Source organism: Rhinoderma darwinii, chromosome 9, assembly GCF_050947455.1.
Source record: "Rhinoderma darwinii isolate aRhiDar2 chromosome 9, aRhiDar2.hap1, whole genome shotgun sequence".
NCBI lineage: Eukaryota > Metazoa > Chordata > Amphibia > Anura > Rhinodermatidae > Rhinoderma > Rhinoderma darwinii.
The window spans coordinates 88608114-88629520 of NC_134695.1; the positions used below are offsets into that span (position 1 = coordinate 88608114).

The following is a 21407-nucleotide window of genomic DNA, read 5'->3' on the forward strand; positions in this document are numbered from 1 at the left end:
GGGTTCCTGGAGGATCTTTTGATTCTATTGACCTGTGGGGGGTCCGGTTTTGCAGCCGTAATATGGACACTAAACGACATCCACATGATGACCACGTGAAACCAGACCGAGAACATGAAGTTTATTTCACCAATCAGCAGCCTTGGCTGATAGCAGAACATATGATTTTGGGCATAGGCATCATAACCCCCCCCCCCCCCTTCCTAAAGTGGTGTTTGCCATTATATGCTATAAAAGCAACAACATAACAGCCACAGTGATGTCACATGACACCAGCAGCCTTCGCTGGTGACATCATAGGTTGGCCAAAGTGGTTATGTGACATCCCCATAGATGCTACGTCATGTTGTCAATTCCATAAACAAGGACTGTGCTTTATGGTCCGATTTATGACCTGGTCAGGTTGCGTTTTCCAATGGCCACCACCAATGGGTCACATAGAGGTCATTGTATGTCTGCCACTCAGCTTTTTCAAGTGCATTAATGGCAAATCTTCCGAAGCTGGATGACCGCTCCTTGTGGGAGCTGCAATGACAGCCATATTATTAGTGAATTTTAGGGTTAAAAATGTTAATTCGTTATTCTTTGTCAGGATTCCGGTTTGCCCCGTACATCTCACCAGGGATGGCAGCCACATAGAAGTGGACGCAGGATCCTGATCTACGTCTATACTAAGCCTCTTTGTGTTACATATCATTTTGTGACAATTTCACTTACAGTAATTAATGCCACCACGGGACACTCCAGGCTCTTACAGGAGATTAATCCACCCGAGTAGAAAAAAAATCTCTTCTAATCCTCTAAAACTATCCAAGAGGAAAGTTCCCGGTGTTTAAACGTGAAAATCCGTTCAATTAAACCCTCAATTACTAGAGAGATATCTCGGCAGCTGATACCACACACATATATATTACAGCGCGCCATGTATGAACACTGCCGGACCGGATAATCGTTCTGCCGGTAACACGTTCCTCGTGGCTGCTGTGAGAGCGACTCATGAGCTGCTAGAACTGGAAGGACTGATGGGAAGGAACAAGCAGGAATTGACTTTGGTCTTTGTCAGTGGTAAATTCATAATGTGCTTCAGATGTGTAGACGGATTCTATCCTTATACTAGAAGTCTAGATAACAAGAACAAACTCATCTCATTACATATTAATTATCAAAATTAAATTCATTTCTCAGATCCTTTCTTTGTTTCATTCTTTTTTTTTTTTCCCCCTTCACTTTTTCCCTACCCATTCCTTAATATCGTCTTCCTTTCTCTACATCTTAACTTCCTTACTACTGTTCTTTTTTTTCTTTTCTTTTCATTCCCTTTTACTTATTTCCTTCCTTCCTCACCTTCCTTCCTTATTTCTTCCTCCCTCTCCTTCCTTTCTCCATTTTTTCCTTTCTTCCTTCCCCTCTTAGTTTCCTTCCTACCCTTTCCTTTCTTCCTCCTTCCCTTCTTTCTTTCTGCCCTCTCCCCATCCCTCCTTCCTTCCCTTCTTTCTACCTTACTTACTTCCTCCCTCTCCTCTGTCCTTCCTTTCTTCTTTCCTTAATTGCTTCCTTCCGTCCTCTCTTTGGTCCTTCCCTCCCTCTTTCCTCTTCTTCTTTCCTTCCTTGCCTCCTTCCATACTCTCTTTGGTCCTTCCATACTTCTTTCCCTCCCTTCCTTCATCTCATTTTCTCTCCATCTCTGACTTTCCCCCTCCCTCTCCCTGCAGGTATATCACTCGCCATCACTGTTTTCCTAAACAAACCTGATGGATTGTTCCACAGACATTTTCCACTGTCCTTGAATAATGAGGCTTCTATGGCCAGGACAATGAAGTCCATAAGGATTATTTATTCTGTGTCATAGAATCCTGTGTGTCATTTCTGGGTTGACTTGTGATTATTTTGAAACAAGTAAAGAGAATCCAAGTAGAAAATGATTGATTCCTTAGAACCTTTCACCCGTCACTTGTTCTCTCGGGAGGTTTTGGCCCTGACCCTTCTCTTGTCTCTTACAGAATACAGAGGTTTGCTCTTGTGCTGCAATACTCACTGTATAATTTATAATATATCTTTATATTTTACCCAACAAGCTCAGAAAACCCGAGAACGGAGACATCACAAAGTCAAAATGAGGCCTCTGTCAGATGCTGGTTCACTCTACAACACCCCAGCTCGTGTCCCCGTTCCCATCTTCTATCTTGAAAAAGAAAAGCTGACATGACCCCAAGATTGGTACCCACTCTCCTTGTTTGCTAACCTTGCAATGGCCCATGCCCTAGAAGAAACCCTACACATTCACACCCACATAGGGAATACAAAAAGGGTGAAAAACCTAAGCTGGGACCTCCTTCTCCATGTCACCAATATACTTTTAGGGAAGTTCTTAGAAACCACCAAAAGGTGCAAAAAGTATGGCAGCCATATCAAAAACAAATAGTGCTCACCGTAGTGTGGATCTATGCCACCACAACCCACTTCACCATCAGCTCAACCTCAGCTCAAGACCTTTTTCTAAGGAAACCCTAGAGCAGTGGTCTCCAACCTATGGTTCTCAGGCTGTTGGGAACCTACAACTCCCAGCATGCCATGACAGTCACAGGTCGTCAGGGCATGGTGGAAGTTATAGGTTCCCAACAGCTGGAGAGGTACAGGTTGACGACCACTGCTATAGTCATTTTAGGGCTGCCTCTGTGATATTCCTACAATTGCCATCTGCTAAACGCCAATTTATATTAGAGTTCAGGGTCACGAGCAGCTGTGAGTCTCCACTTCACCATAGATAGTCATACATCATCGTTGTTGGCCGTGTACTTAACTATGATACATTTCAGCAGGATTTTTCTGGTGGTGGTGGTGGCACCATAAAGCTTTAACTGTGGTCCATTAAACCGGAACGGATATCCATAAGGACCAGAAGGGCACAATTAGTATCATAACACAGACACAAATTGTACTCAAATATCTAATGGTGGACACCTTCTCCAGTGCGGCGGTACCACCACAGAAGCCCATAGATCCGGCCGTGTCATCAACTCCCTGTGCCAACTGTTTAAAGGGGAAATCCAGTGAAAATGATCTTCTAATCACTTTGGTACTTGGCACTGGGACATGGTGCTTACCAAAGAAAACCACCTTAAGAAAATATTCCCTAGAGAGTTTATTTTCTTTACCAATTGGTTTAGTTTCCTTTCAGCTACCAACGTACAGTATTTAGTGTACACGAGGCTTTCCCGTCTGGACAACCACTTTATTTAAATGAGGAACCACTGGAAATCAGCTGATCGCCACCGGTACGGCAGCATAGACCCACAGCGATCTTCTGTGGTCAACAGGGAAAAGCTGTGGGTGGGCACACATTTTTTTTTATACAGCGGCCACTGCAGGAGAAATGGGGCATGACATGGTGCCCATTGAGTAACCATGTAAGAAGGGATCGAAATGAGTCCTCCAGAGATGGAGCCACTTTCTACAAAGGCTCTGCTCTAATACAGCGGAAACCTGAGCTAGGAGCCCCCTATATAATGTCTATATGCCTGAATAGAGCATATGGGCAGGAGCTTGACCTAAATTGTACAATTAATATAAAACGTTATTTTTTTTTTATAGTTACATTTTCCACATAGAACACTGTACTTTCTATATTTAGTATTTCTGCCTGTCCCGTCATCCTATGCCAGCTTATTATTACTCATTACAGCATTGACTGTGAGCACAACCAAGAGATCAAATTCACAAGATATATTTGTTTCCACTTTAAATCGACTTCCGCTTCATTGCACAAAAAGATTATTGTTTCATTTTTTCCTTTCACATTAAGTGTCGCTTTTGGTGAATGAATACTTCAAGGAAAGTTCTGTTAATAATGCAACAAAGAAACATCTCTGTCATCATTTTCAAAAGACCCGTCCAGAATATCACCAGCGGATCCACCGCCGGAGGCTACAATCTAAGGAGCAGTAAATAATTATATAATTACAACACCCACGGAGGGTATAGAACAGGTCATTTCAGATATCAGGTGTCACATAATATTATAGTCCTAATATTATAAGCATTTAAAGGGTACCTCCACCCTTTAAATTATACTTGTAGTCAATCTCCAATCTCCAAGGAAGGAAAAAACTAGAACACACAACGATGGTTACATTAGTAAAACATGGCTGCATTCTTGTAGAAACAGCGCCACTCCTGTCTATAGGCTGTGCCTGGTATTGCAGCGGACTTGAATGAGGTTGATCTGCAATACCACACACAACCTATGGATAAGAGTGGCGCTGTTTCCGTGTTTTAATCAACCGTGTTAATCAACCGTGTTCCGTTAATGTGACTAGCAAAGACTTTTTGTGATTCACTACCAGGTTTCTATGGTTATTTTTGAAGCTCAGTGCATAGATTATTCTTCAGAGTGTCTGCTTTAACCCTTTACAGCGCACATCCTCCGCTTGGTAGCGATTATTTTTTTAATTGGATAATGCGGCTCCGTGTTTGAGCATCACCATAAATTATTCCAATATGCAAAAATAAAGTTGACTTTAGTATAACGCGCCATTATCGTGTCGAGTGGCTTTCATCATGCAGTGGATAATAAATGATGTTTTCCTCCGTGCGCTATTGTTGTTCTGCAATTCTACATGTTGTATAATAAGACTCATCACTAATCATTGTGAAGGAACATGTCTCCATAACAAAGCACAAATGTCAAATGTCTCCGAAAGTAGCAACCAAGTGCGAAATATACGTTTAACTGATATCCGTCAATGTCATATTTCATTGTAGACCTAAGCTCAGGCATAAGGAGTAAAAGTGACACTCCACCTTCACTGACCATTGGCTCCTTTAGCCAGAGAATGTCAAATCTACAGTTCATTGTTTTCACTTTTCGTTTTCAGTTTGTGGCAGTGTACATAATATATGCTTCTACCTGGAGATCATCAACAAGCAGGCTTGCTGTTGACAGATCTTATTATAGCTTTAGTTTGATTCTAATCATGGCTTGCAGATTTGGGTTGTCCAGGATTAGAAAAAAATGGCTGCTTTCGTTCAAAAACAGCGCCACACCTGACCATAGGTTGTGTCTGGTATTGCAGCTCAGCTCCATTGAAGTGAATGGGGCTGAGCTGAAATGCCTTACACAACCTGTGGACAGGCGTGGCACTGTTTTGGGGAAAAAGCTGCCATGTTCTTCTTATCCCGTAAATAGCCCTTTAATAAATGCCGCAGCTCAGTTCATTATCACATAAACATCCAAATTATCCAGATAGTGTGATGGACATTTGTATAACGAATGCCTGTATTGGATAGTCATGTGTTAATAAGTCAGCGAGACAATCAGACCCACATAAAAAAAATTCTGTACAAAAATGAGACATATCGATTAGAGATCTACAAATCTGTCAACAGCAGTTTGTTGACAGTTTCCAGGTAGAAACAGAGATATTTTTTTTCTATACAAAAATGCTAAATTGTAATTGGTGCAAAATTAATAGGACAGTTAAGTCACTGGTATTGGGGAATAGCACCAATGACAATCGGGCAGTAAACATTCCTAGGTTAGAGATATTCCCATATCAGATATTTTTGGCATATTCATATCTGGAGAACGGTGCTCCACCAACCAGCCGCCGCATCCAGGTGGAGAATGAATGGAGAGGTGGCTGTACATGTAAAGAGTTATGGATTCAGCAGAACATGTGCACGGTCACCTCTCCATTCATTCTCCGCCTGGAGGCGCCGGCCGCTTCACCAAGTGGGGCAGGGATCGGGGGATAGGTGTGGGTCCCAGAGGTGGGACCAACATCTATCCCACATCCTGTGGACAGTCCATAAATATCCGAGATGGGAAAACCCCTTCTTTAACCTTTAATCCCCTGCTATGCCCTTCTAGTGTCCTTGTCCCCTTAGTCCGTCCCCCACCACCACCTTTTCTCCATAGTATAATAACGTTTTAGTACAAATTTGGGATTCTGTTTGTTAGACTCCATACAGCAGTGATCTTTAACCTGTGACTCTCCAGAGTGAAACTACAACTCCTACCATGCTATGACATCTGCTGGGAGAGAACGTTTCACAACATCTGGATAGCCGCAGGTTGCAGACCACTGCCCTAAAGAATAGATTATGCCCATATTGTTCGATCCTGGCAGGTAAGGAGAGTTAGGGTAATGATCATTATTAGTATTCACAATTGTGACACAGAACATGCAAAACAACATCAGATCCTGAAAGAAGTGCAGGAATTATGGATACTTATGACTCACTCAAGACTCCGTTAGTAGAGACGTTGCCTGAATTACCCTCACGTCCCTTGTAGGGGTTAATACATGTTCTATCATATCAACACTAAATGAGGATCCAACAGATTTTCTCTTGCACATTGATCATCTTTGGCTGGCGTTCCATTTTCTTCCTAGAGGTGGCGCTCTAGGGTTGTCCTTTACTCTTCGGTACTCCCATCGCCTCCTATGTATCCGCTGCTATTCAATGGGTCTTTGCATTGCATTTAGAAACCAGAAGACTTGGAGTTTGGGTTTTCAGTGCACAGATGAAGCAAACTCCTTGTTGCCATATCCCACCTGTCAGTACAGCAGGTTCTGCTCTTGAATGATGTGACTCTTTGCATTGGGTTTTATGCTTTTTTTCCCCCCACATCCTTCGCTGACTCCCAGCCACAGCTATGTCAGGAGTGAATGGCTCAGCAGAAGACAACCAGCTTGGGAATAAATGCCTGGCCAACGGTGAGGAGCAATTTCAGCACTATGGACAGTTCACTCCCAGTGTCTCTATACTGCTGGCTGTCCTCATGATCCTCATGGTGCTAGCAACTGTGTTGGGCAATGCTCTGGTCATTCTGGCTTTTGTGGTGGATAAAGGGTTAAGAACGCAAGGAAATTTCTTCTTCCTCAACCTGGCCATTGCTGATTTCTTAGTGGGTGAGTATTTTATGCAGCAATAGACCAAACTGTGGCTCTCCAGCTGTTGCAAAAACTACAACTCCCGGCAGGTTGGCAGTCAGGGCTAGTTGGGAGTAGTAGTTTTGCTACACGGATTAAAGAAAAATATAAAGGAATGAGTAGGAGTATAGCAAAAACAGGTGGACTCCTTGGGTAGTAATGCGGAGACCTCACTCTGCCGGGGCATGATGGGAGTTGTAGTTTTGTAAAAAAAACAACAAAAAAACAGTTTAGAGAATAATAAGGTCCAAGCATTAGGACCTAAGGGAGTCCATCTACCTCTTTCTCTTTTTCCTCTACTAATTCCTTAACCTCACTGGTTTACAACCTGTGTTGCAAAACTACAACTCCCAGCAAGCCCCGACAGCCAAAAACATCCAAGGAGTTGCTGTTTTGCGTCAAGTTGGAGACCTCAGCTGTACTCAAATGTAATGATAGAAGTAAAATAAATATAATTTGGAGCACTACCATGTAAATGTCTAATATCGCATGTAACTGATATATTTTAAGTGGCTTTCTATGGTCAGTGTACAGCTGATTGACACCAATTGAGATTGTGATGGAGATTATGGTCTTTCACTGTTTTGTCTGATCCTCAGGTGGGTTCTGTATTCCTCTCTATATCCCTTATGTCCTGACGGGACAATGGAAGTTTGGGAAAGGATTGTGCAAGTTGTGGCTGGTGATGGACTATCTGCTCTGCACTGCCTCGGTCTTCAACATTGTCCTCATCAGCTATGACAGATTCATCTCAGTCACTAAGGCGGTAATAGAGCTTCTTCATTTATTTTATTGCAGCCATGTAGACACCTACTATGGTGAGACAAGATAATGGTTTCTGTATAAAGGCTTCCTATACAGCACAGGCAGCCTATGGTCTTAATGGGCGTTATATGGGGTTGTGGTGCCATTCCAACATGACACTCAGAATATCAAGCTGGACCCGCAAATATTGTATTTGTAGGCTACAGATGGGTTAAAGTCATAAATCTGAGCCTAAGTTTACCCTCTCTGCTCTCCGACTTAAAAATCTGTTACTTTTGTTCTGATACAGAGCTCCAAATCCCCTGCATAGACAGTTAAATGATACATTTCTATATGCCATTAGTCACCACTAGGGGGAGCTTACTGCTAGAACTTATAGTTAATAGAGTACATTGTAAACTTGATACAAGGGAAGCCTACAATCCATATAGGGCTGAATACAAGGGTTAAAGTAGTGATCTAAGTTGAGTGGGTTTGATTGTTAGTTTGACTCTTAGTTGAATATCTCACAAGATGTGATGTCACCACCCCAGGTTGGATGACATCATCAGTCCCAGCCGGAGGACCCAAGGGAGTCTGAATCTATCTCTTTATCCTGTTCCCCTATTCATTTCTTTATCCTCGGCTATTGAAAACTACAACTCACAGTCAAAGGCTGTCAAAGCTTGCTGGGAGTTGTAGTTTTGCAATAGCTGGAGAGCCACAGATTGGAAATCACTGAGGATAAAGAAAAATATAGGGGAACAGGAGAAAGAGGTAGAGTCAGGCTCCCTTGGGTTCTCAGGCTGGGACTGATGATGTCATCACACCTGGGGTGGTGACATCACATCTTGTGAGAATCAATTAATAATCCAAACCCATTCAACTCAAAGTCTAGGGCAGAATCACAATTTCCTGACCAGACACGAAGGGCTGTCGTGATAAGAGAAATGGAGTCCTGGATATATATGAACCATCAAAACGATTAGAGATCCTTAGACTATGTGATTAAATATTTTTGGGGTCTCCACAATGGGGGGGGGGGCAATAAGGAAATAAGGACACAGAATGTAAACATCAGAAGATCTTATCTCCCTCCCCCTCCCCCCCCCCCCCCCAGTACTCCCGCATTGATAGGGTATGCGCCAGTGATCTTAATTTCCCATCTCTGGTGATAGATATTTCGCAGCACGAATGGTTTTCTATCTCCGTTCTAAAGAAGTGACAAAGACTAAAAATAAAGGTAACTTATTTCCAGCAGAATGTTTTGTGCCTCGCAGGTGTCACCTTACAGAACTCCCTTATTCTTAGTAATGCAAAAATTGATCTAAGAAGTAGACACTCTCCATAATAAAAATCCGGAGGAGCATCACTGCAGGATGATAGGAGTGGTAGTAAAGTTAAAAGTAATTCAGTTATACATTTGTTTTATATAATATTAATGTATTTTTCTTACAAATTTCCCTAATCTTCCTGATACACGATAAGAAATCTTAGAAACTCTTAATTTCCAGACCTGTCACCAGGATAAATTTATAGATTCCTAAGGAAATTATAAAACTTGCCACAAACAGCCCCTCCCTCTCGGAGCTCCTTAAACCATTCAGTAGAGCCAAAGAGGGTCACATGAGTCCTATTTCTAATAAGTCAGGGGCGTGGGGCTCACTTTTCCTGGCCGCCTCCATTTTAATTCTAGCACTTTTTCGTCTTTTTTTTTTTTTCTTGAAGGGGGCGCAATTAGGTGAAATTTCTTCCACTAGATCAGGACAAAGTACAAAGGCTTAAACCTAAAAAAAAACTGTGGATAGTCAGAGGGTCCCTTTAAATCCTTGTGTTCCTGCTCTTTTCCCAGTTCCATTACTTTCCACCTTGTTATAATATACTTATCCAGGAACGAACAGAATAGTTTGAATACAGGATCTTTTGGGGATCAAGGGGCAAGTAAGTGGCTGCTGGGATCCTGCACTGAAACCCTCAGAAATTATAAGTGGGCATTGAAATTCGGTATTGGCAAAAAAGGGGGCCACCTGTGGCTTTGGGTCCACCCTTTGAAGTGCCTCTCTACTCTGACCAATAGAGGGTGGTGCTGAGCAAGCCCCCCCCCCATTACATCCACATGCACCTATGAGATATATAGAACTAGGTTGCCCAAAGGGAACAGTCACATTCATCATCCATTCATGTCCGACCGGAGGTACGAGACCTCCGGTTAAGAGCAGCAAATGATTTTATAACACGGAATTTACAAACAGCCCTGTAAGCTTCCTATCAAGTGACCCTCCGAGGTCTCAACAAATCCCGTCCGTGAATACTGATTATCCGGTTTTCTGTTCTTTTTATGGAAACTATACCTGATGCACTTCCCTTTCCAGACATATCCGAACCTGTAATTACAGTAACTGGCTCAGCAGAGACAAGACCAATGAGCAATTTGTGCTCTTTGAATTCAAGGTACATGTAAACCAGCCGGTTACAACCAGTTACATTAAGAACTAAATAGCTTTACAGAAAGAAACACGGTAATTAAAAGTGTTTTACCATCGCCGGCGGCATCCATGGGGTCTGTAAATTATAGCGGAAGAACAAATGTAACAAAATAACGGTCTGCACAAGTGTATATTTATATTAGTAATGATGTCGCAGCGGGACTAGGAATATAAAACTGGTACATGCTAAAGTCTCCAAAATCAGAAATACTAAATAACAGTGAGATTATGGTTCCCAAATAATACAAATCACATGTTCCTGCATTCACTACTCCTATGTATAACAATATAACTACCACAATATTGCCCCCTACATAAAAGAATATAACTACTATAATACTGCTCCTATATACAAGAATATAACTACTATAATACTACTCCTATATACAAGAATATAACTACTATAATACTGCCCCCTATATACAAGAATATAACTACTATAATACTGCCCCTATATACAAGAATATAACTACTATAATACTGCTCCCTATATACAAGAATATAACTACTAGAATACTGCCCCTATATACAAGAATATAACTACTATAATACTGCTCCTATATACAAGAATATAACTACTAGAATACTGCCCCTATATACAAGAATATAACTACTATAATACTGCTCCTATATACAAGAATATAACTACTATAATACTGCTCATATATACAAGAATATAACTACTATAATACTGCCCCTATATAAAAGAATATAACTACTATAATACTGCTCCTATATACAAGAATATAACTACTGTAATACTGCCCCTATATACAAGAATATAACTATTATAATACTGCCTCCTATATACAAGAATATAACTACTATAATACTGCCCCCTATATACAAGAATATAACTACTATAATACTGCTCCTATATACAAGAATATAACTACTATAATACTGCTCCTATATACAAGAATATAACTACTATAATACTGCCCCTATATACAAGAATATATCTACTATAATACCGCTCCTATATACAAGAATATAACTACTATAATACTGCCCCCTATATACAAGAATATATGTAGTAATTATATTCATGTATATAGGGGGCAGTATTATAGTAGTTATATTCTACTATAATACCGCTCCTATATACAAGAATATAACTACTATAATACTGCCCCCTATATACAAGAATATAACTACTATAATACCGCCCCCTATATACAAGAATATAACTACTATAATTCTGCCCCCTATGTACAAGAATATAATTACTATAAAACTGCCCCCTATATACAAGAATATAACTACCATAATACTGCCCCCTATATACAAGAATATAACTACTATAATACTGCCCCCTATATACAAGAATATAACTACTATAATACTGCCCCTATATACAAGAATATAACTACTATAATACTACCCCCTATGTACAAGAATATAACTACTATAATACTGCCCCCTATATACAAGAATATAACTACTATAACACTGCTCCTATATACAAGAATATAACTACTATAATACTGCCTCCTATATACAAGAATATAACTATTATAATACTGCCCCTATATACAAGAATGTAACTACTATAATATTGCTACCCATATACAAGAATATAACTACTATAATACTGCTCCTATGTACAAGAATATAACTACTATAATACTGCTGCTATATACAAGAATATAACTACTATAATACTGCCCCCTATATACAAGAATATAACTACTATAATACTGCTCCTATATACAAGAATATAACTACTATAATACTGCTCCTATATACAAGAATATAACTACTAGAATACTGCCCCCTATATACAAGAATATAACTACTATAATACTGCTCCTATATACAAGAATCTAACTACTATAATACTGCTCCTATATACAAGAATATAACTACTATAATACTGCCCCTATATAAAAGAATATAACTACTATAATACTGCTCCTATATACAAGAATATAACTACTATAATACTGCTCCTATGTACAAGAATATAACTACTATAATACTGCCCCTATATACAAGAATATATCTACTATAATACCGCTCCTATATACAAGAATATAACTACTATAATACTGCCCCCTATATACAAGAATATAACTACTATAATACCGCTCCTATATACAAGAATATAACTACTATAATACTGCCCCCTATATACAAGAATATAACTACTATAATACCGCCCCCTATATACAAGAATATAACTACTATAATTCTGCCCCCTATGTACAAGAATATAATTACTATAAAACTGCCCCCTATATACAAGAATATAACTACCATAATACTGCCCCCTATATACAAGAATATAACTACTATAATACTGCCCCCTATATACAAGAATATAACTACTATAATACTGCCCCTATATACAAGAATATAACTACTATAATACTACCCCCTATGTACAAGAATATAACTACTATAATACTGCCCCCTATATACAAGAATATAACTATTATAACACTGCTCCTATATACAAGAATATAACTACTATAATACTGCCTCCTATATACAAGAATATAACTATTATAATACTGCCCCTATATACAAGAATATAACTACTATAATATTGCTACCCATATACAAGAATATAACTACTATAATACTGCTCCTATGTACAAGAATATAACTACTATAATACTGCTCCTATATACAAGAATATAACTACTATAATACTGCCCCCTATATACAAGAATATAACTACTATAATACTGCTACCCATATACAAGAATATAACTACTATAATACTGCTCCTATGTACAAGAATATAACTACTATAATACTGCTCCTATATACAAGAATATAACTACTATAATACTGCCCGCTATATACAAGAATATAACTACTATAATACTGCCCCCTATATACAATATAACTACTATAATACTGCCTCCTATGTACAAGAATATAGCTACTATAATACTGCCCTCTATATACAAGAATATAACTACTATAATACTGCCCCTATATACAAGAATATAACTACTATAATACTGCCCCCTATATACAAGAATATAACTACTATAATACTGCCCCTATATACAAGAATATAACTACTATAATACTGCTCCCTATATACAAGAATATAACTACTATAATACTGCTCCCTATATACAAGAATATAACTATTAGGGTATGTTCACACGGCCTATTTACGGACGTAATTCGGGCGTTTTGGCCCCGAATTACGTCTGAAAATAGCGCCTCAATAGCGCTGACAAACATCTGCCCATTGAAAGCAATGGGCAGACGTTTGTCTGTTCACACGAGGCGTATATTTACGCGCCGCTGTCAAATGACGGCGCGTAACTAGACGCCCGCGTCAAAGAAGTGACCTGTCACTTCTTTGGCCGTAATTGGAGCCGCTATTCATTGACTCCAATGAATAGCAGCGCTAATTACGGCCGTAATTGACGCGGCGTTCAAGCGCCTGCACATGCCGGTACGGCTGAAATTACGGGGATGTTTTCAGGCTGAAACATCCCCGTAATTTCAGCCGTTACGGACCCCCGCCGTGTGAACATACCCTTATAATACTGCCTCCTATATACAAGAATATAACTACTATAATACTGCTCCTATATACAAGAATATAACGACCATAATACTGCCTCCTATGTACAAGAATATAACTACTATAATACTGCTTCCTATATACAAGAATATAACTACTATAATACTGCCTCCTATATACAAGAATATAACTACTGTAATACTGCCCTTATATACAAGAATATAACTACTATAATACTGCTCCTATATACAAGAATATAACTACTATAATACTGCCCCCTATATACAAGAATATAACTACTATAATACTGCCCCTATATACAAGAATATAACTACTATAATACTGCCCCTATATGCAAGAATATAACTACTATAATACTGCCCCCTATATACATGAATATAATTACTACAATACTGCCCCCTATATACAAGAATATAGCTACTATAATACTGCTCCCTATATACAAGAATATAACTACTATAATACTGCCCCTATATACAAGAATATAACTACTACAATACTGCCCCTATATACAAGAATATAACTACTATAATACGGTCTCTATACACAGGAGTATAACTACTATAATACTGCCCCCTATATACAAATCAATATATGCACTCCAAAACGCATTAGTACTAAGGGCTAGGTCAAGGTCATAGGCCGACCTCCCATATAATCAGATAGGCAACTCTATTTAAATATTGAAACCACAGAGAGAAAAGAGCTTGTAGCCAGGAAATTATGTTAAACATTAGAGGTTTTTATTAACATATACACAAATACATTCATATAAAATATATATGGGATGCAATATATAAAAAAGGACAAGACTCTAGAAAAAGTTTCAAGGAGCACACATCAAAAATGTCAATATGCAAAAATAGGTTTGGCTATATTATCCATTTACACAGAATTTAGTAACTATCGTGGAAAGGTACCTCTTGTGGGGCAAGGTCACATTACAAACGGCCCCATATAAACAGAGATATTGTATAGGGATCTAGATACCAAGTGTTGCATCAAGATCAACTACCTTAACTTTGTAGCTAAAAGATAAGAGGTGTTGGATACAGCTTACCTATATTGAATAGTAGTAATAATACGATGTGTGCTCCAGCACAAAAGCCCCAACGCGCGTTTCGCTATGGTATTGCTTCCTCAGGGGGAGATGTGTAACTGTGTCCTGTGTCAAGGAACCCTTTTATACTATATAAAATAACAAGGAATCGCCGATGATTATCGGCGCATGCCCAGAACAAAAGCCGGAAGCGAGGACTGCCCCACTTCCGCCTCCACATGCTGGAGCTCACATCCGGATACCCGACGCGTAGCGGGATTTCCGGACATGCGCAGTGCATCTACAGAGACGGAGCAGGACAGCATCGCGAATCAGGCTGGATCCGAGCATGCGCACACATCGCAATATCAAAGTCAGTGTAAGTGAAGTGATGTAAAGTGTGTTGTGTCATATGTGTATGTCAATAACCCTTCCTTGTCCATTATTGCAGATAGCGGAAAAAATATATCGTCATGTGTTGCAATAAAAGTTTAAAAATATGACAGAAAAGAAGAAAGATTGTGTAGTAGTGATTACGTGACAGTATACTTCACAAGAATAGTGTATTGATGAAAAGCAGTAATGAGGATGCAAAATATATAGATTACTATACTCAGAATATATGTGTAGAGTGAAAATGTGTATAACTGAAGTTTTTGCTATGTGTATAATTAGTATGGGCAAAGAAGAAGCCTTGTTGTATTCAATGCTTGATTTGCAAACAAAAGATATTGAATGCTACATTAACGGGCAAATCACTCGGATTAGTAATAATATACAAACATAGTACAAAACTGAAAACAGCACTAAAGAGAAGGTGTATAAAAAATAAAAAATACAAAGTTAAGACAATAGCAAAAACTATTGATGTAAAGGTGATCATATTACATAGTACCATTATATAATATATAGCAGATCAAACTAAATTCGGCGTAAGCCGGTGCATTGGTCCAAAGATACGTGTTCAGTGTTAACAATTATATATATATTACAACAAATCCATAAAAACATGGCAGATGATATATATAAAAATGACAGTTTGCGTCAATGTCAAACGAAGTTATAATTGACAAGAGACCATTATATAGGGTTTAAGACATATATCAGCCACTCCAAGTTATGAGAATTAGGCTGAAAGGTATTAGGAGGTCATCTGGATCCTCACATATAGGGGAGACCTATCAAGAGCAGTTGTAATCGTTACAAAACACATATATAAGATTGAGAAGAGATATCCACCACTTATAGTGATAAAATTTGAATATGAAAAATATCTACATTCATACTACATCTCATGTCATAGTCATACAAATAAGGTCAGACAAAACAGTATACTGGATATAGTCATCAAGATAGAGTGTCACTCTATTACACCATCATATCGTGCGATACAATAAGTGGGCATTCTTGTTATTCAGGTCTTCTAGATAAAGAGAAAGGATTGAGGGCATCAATCAAAGTCTTCGGGCAAAGAGACACAGGAGCAAATTTTAGAAACCTAGATTAAAAGCAAAAAGTTAGAAACCAGTTCACAGTCAAAATTAAAAGGATTTAAAAAAACTCAATAGAGACAGAGACTACAGAAATGGGGCGAAGCTCAGGTTTTCATTAAGGCCATGGGGTTTCATGGATCCGATCATTACGATCCATTTACATTCCCTTTGTGCCAACATTTTCTTCACGTTGCCCCCTCTGATGCCACAGTGTATTTTGTCAATGCCGCGTATCGACAGATTTGGGGTTGCAATCATGATGCTTTTTAAAGTGCCTAGGTAAGGTTTTTAGACTCTACAGATCATCGATTTCAGCTGCTTTCACAATATCACGTACGTGTTCTCTAGTCCGGGTTCTAAGTTCCCTGGATGTGAGACCGATGTAAATTTTCCGACAGCCACATGTTGCGTAATATACCACGTGTGTGCTGCTGCACGAGATATATTCCCTGATCTCAAATTGCTTGAGTCCATCAGCTGACACAAAGTTGGTCGCTCGACAAATATTACTACAGGCCCTGCAGTCACCACAGGGATAACAGCCCTTTTTGGGTCCACGGGAACCAAATGGGCATATCTGCCGCGGTATGTAATGACTTGTGACCAAAAAATCCCTCAAATTCTTAGCCCTCTTTGCCGTCATCATTGGCCTTTCTGGTAAGGTCCGGGCTAATGCTGGCTCAGATCTTAAGATTGGCCAGTGTTTATCCAGTATTGCCCTCATCTGACTCCATTGTCTATTATATGTGGAGATAAATCTAATTTCGGGATCACTGGGTTGGTAGCATTTGGGTCTCAAGAGCTCATTTCGTGGTGTTTTCCTTGCTCTTCCATATCCTGTTTTAATCACTCTATTACTGTACCCTCTTTCCCTAAATCTAGTTTTTAGATCATTGGATTGATTTTCAAACAGGGTATTGGATGAGCAGATCCGCCTGATCCTCAGAAACTGTCCAACCAGGATGGCCCTAATGGTGGATGGAGTGTGAGCTGATGAAGCATGCAGCAAAGAGTTAACTGCCGTAGGTTTGCGATATACATCAGTGTGCAAGAAGCCAGAGTCATCAGTGAATATTTGAATATCCAAAAATTCGATCCTCTGTTGATGGTATTTATAGGTCAACTTGATGTTATATGGATTTATATTCAATTGCTGCATGAAATTCATCAGCCCAGACTCCGATCCTTGCCAAATGAAAAAAATGTCATCTATGTAACGTAACCATAGATGCACATGGTCCGCGGCACAGGCGCCATCCCCATGGAAAATCTGCCTCTCCCAAAGGCCAAGAAACAGATTCGCATAGGATGGCGCACATGCCGCGCCCATGGCTGTACCTTGTTGTTGTAAGTAATAACAATCCTTGAACACAAAAAAGTTGTGTCCAAGGATGAATTTTAGCAGTTCCAGAATCAAATATTTTATATATTGTATCCCATATATATTTTATATGAATGTATTTGTGTATATGTTAATAAAAACCTCTAATGTTTAACATAATTTCCTGGCTACAAGCTCTTTTCTCTCTGGGGTTCCCCTATATACAAGAATATAACTACTATAATACTGTCCCCATATGTACAAGAATATAACTACTATAATACTGCCACCTATATACAAGAATATAACTACTATAATACTGCTCCCTATATACAAGAATATACCTACTATAATACTGCTCTTATATAAAAGAATATAACTACTATAATACTGCCCCCTATATACATGAATATAATTACTATAATACTGCCCCCTATATACAAGAATATAGCTACTATAATACTGCCCCTATATACAAGAATATAACTACTATAATACTGCTCCCTATATACAAGAATATAACTACTATAATACTGTCCCCATATGTACAAGAATATAACTACTATAATACTGCCACCTATATACAAGAATATAACTACTATAATACTGCTCCCTATATACAAGAATATACCTACTATAATACTGCTCTTATATAAAAGAATATAACTACTATAATACTGCCCCCTATATACATGAATATAATTACTATAATACTGCCCCCTATATACAAGAATATAGCTACTATAATACTGCCCCTATATACAAGAATATAACTACTATAATACTGCTCCCTATATACAAGAATATAACTACTATAATACTGCTCTTAAATACAAGAATATAACTACTATAATACTGCCCCCTATATACATGAATATAATTACTATAATACTGCCCCCTATATACAAGAATATAGCTACTATAATACTGCCCCTATATACAAGAATATAACTACTATAATACTGCCCCTGTATATGAGATATTTCAAGACTTCAACCTTTTCTTTTTCCATGTATTAGGTGTCCTACAGAGCCCAAAAGGGAATGACTAGAAATGCGGTCTTAAAAATGTTGACTGTTTGGGTTGCCGCATTCCTTCTTTATGGTCCAGCCATCATAAGCTGGGAGTACATAGCAAGGGCCACCATCTTACCTGAAGGAGAATGTTACGTGGAATTTTACTACAACTGGTATTTCCTAATGATCGCTTCCACAGTAGAGTTCTTCACACCTTTCATCAGTGTCACCTATTTCAATTTGAGCATCTACATCAATATTAAAAAGAGGACCATGATGAGGAACGAAGAACTAGCCCAAGGCCAGGAACACTGTGAGATGAGTTTCCAGAGGAAGAAAAAAGAACACTTAATCTTCTTTGTTAAACCGGCTGAAAGGCCGCACATTGACGTTAAAAAACAGACCACCTGTTTGATGTCCACTGACACTTGTCCTACAGGTCGGCGGTCCCATAGACTCAAGGGCCACACTTTGGACCTCAACATAAGCCAAGATCTACCACCTTTACAAGTCGAGGTTCAAACCAAGAAACACCAAGACTGTTTTTACAAAACAGTGGAAAATGCTTGTAGTAATGTCAGGACGGACATGGCTAGCAGTATCGCCAATAGATTTAGGCTTTCGAGAGACAAGAGAGTAGCCAAGTCCTTGGCCATTATTGTATGTGTCTTTGGTCTTTGCTGGGCACCCTACACACTGTTGATGATCATCAGGGCGGCTTGCCATGGTCGTTGCGTTCAGCATTACCTCTATGAGATCTCCTTTTGGCTCCTCTGGTTGAATTCAGCCATTAACCCTATACTTTACCCCCTTTGCCATATGAGTTTCAGAAAAGCTTTCATGAAGCTGCTTTGTCCTGGAAAAGTCAAAATACATCCTCATATTTTTATGTAAATTGGCCAGAGGAATATGAAAACATTTTTACCGACATTATGATTGTGGGATCAAGAAGAAGGGGGGGGGAGACTTTGGGATATTGATGTAATTTAATCAATTGGGTTGTCACATGGAGTAGAAGCTGGTGGACGAGCCAAAGCTCTGACAGTGCAGAGCCATCTCTCTCATACTTTGTATTCAACGCTATATACCTGGACAGAAGAGTTTGCATTTCCATAGGGATCACAGGTTCCCAACCCTAGTAGATGAGAGAATGAGATGAACCCAAGGCTAACCGATGCCTCAAATTTTCCTTTAAGGGCATTATATAATAAAGACAAATAAAGAAGTCACTTTTTCTCACTCTGTCTGATTACTAATTCAACCCATCCAATCGTATTGACTTATTTGTTCATCGGCATATTTGTATATGTGAATTTTAATGAAGTTCCTGGGTAGAGGATCATCAACATCAGTCATATCTTTCTCATTTAGATGTCTGTTTAAAGAGAGCTCTTGATTCTAAATTCCCACAAATCCAAGTCTTAGTACATAATAGGGTTAAACTGGCCCGAAGGAAACACTTTTGTGGGCCAAGGTTATGAAATAGTAACAAGGACAGCAGCCACCAGGACCCTGAGGCTCAGCATCCCCTGACTTGTGTCTCGTCTGTTTCTAAGTTTTATCACGTTTTAAGAAATAACTACTTTTTACAAAAAAATAACTACTATAATACTATCCCCTATATATATAAGAATATAACTACTTTAATACTGCTCCTATATACAAGAATAACTACTATAATACTGCCCCCTATATATAAGAATATAACTACTATAATACTGCTCCTATATACAAGAATAACTACTATAATACTGCCCCCTATATATAAGAATATAACTACTATAATACTGCCCCTATATACAAGAATATAACTATTACAATACTGCTCCTATATACAAGAATATAACTACTATAATACTGCCCCCTATATACAAGAATATAACTACTATAATACTGCCCGATATATACAAGACTATAACTACTATAATATTGCTCCTATATACAAGAATATACCTACTATAATACTGCCCCCTATATACGAGAATATAACTACTATTATACTGCCCCCTATATACAAGAATATAACTACTATAATACTGCCCCCTATATACAAGAATATAACTACTATAATACTGCTCCTATATACAAGAATACAACTACTATAATACTGCCCCCTATATACAAGAATATAACTACTATAATACTGCTTCCTATATACAAGAATATAACTACTATAATACTGCCCCCTATATACAAGAATATAACTACTATAATACTGCTCCTATATACAAGAATAACTACTATAATACTGCCCCTATATATAAGAATATAACTACTATAATACTGCCCCCTATATACAAGAATATAACTACTATAATACTGCCCGATATATACAAGACTATAACTACTATAATATTGCTCCTATATACAAGAATATACCTACTATAATACTGCCCCCTATATACGAGAATATAACTACTATTATACTGCCCCCTATATACAAGAATATAACTACTATAATACTGCCCCCTATATACAAGAATATAACTACTATAATACTGCTCCTATATACAAGAATACAACTACTATAATACTGCCCCCTATATACAAGAATATAACTACTATAATACTGCTTCCTATATACAAGAATATAACTACTATAATACTGCCCCCTATATACAAGAATATAACTACTATAATACTGCCCCCTATATACAAGAATATAACTACTATAATACTGCCCCTATATACAAGAATATAACTACTATAATACTGCTCCCTATATACAAGAATATAACTACTATAATACTGCCCCCTATATACAAGAATATAACCACTATAATACTGCCCCTATATACAAGAATATAACTACTATAATACTGCTCCTATATACAAGAATATAACTACTATAATACT

At 38.4% G+C, this 21407-nt stretch overlaps 1 protein-coding gene across 1 annotated transcript; it reads left to right on the forward strand.

Moving 5' to 3' along the window:
• Positions 1–6379: 6379 nt before the first annotated feature.
• On the forward strand, positions 6380–19790 carry LOC142661136 (histamine H3 receptor-like). The gene is made up of 3 exons (XM_075838421.1): positions 6380–6914; positions 7535–7701; positions 18555–19790. Exons 1-3 carry the CDS (start codon positions 6659–6661, stop codon positions 19443–19445), a joined length of 1314 nt encoding a protein of 437 aa, XP_075694536.1. The 5' UTR covers positions 6380–6658; the 3' UTR covers positions 19446–19790.
• Positions 19791–21407: the final 1617 nt, after the last annotated feature.

Excerpts from the sequence above, each read along its gene's own strand:
- LOC142661136 (XM_075838421.1), top strand. The coding sequence starts at position 6,659 with ATGTCAGGAGTGAATGGCTCAGCAGAAGACAACCAGCTTGGGAATAAA. Across the intron at positions 6,915-7,534 it reads CATTGCTGATTTCTTAGTGG|GTGGGTTCTGTATTCCTCTC; the intron begins GTGAGTATTTTA and ends TCTGATCCTCAG. Across the intron at positions 7,702-18,554 it reads TCATCTCAGTCACTAAGGCG|GTGTCCTACAGAGCCCAAAA; the intron begins GTAATAGAGCTT and ends TCCATGTATTAG.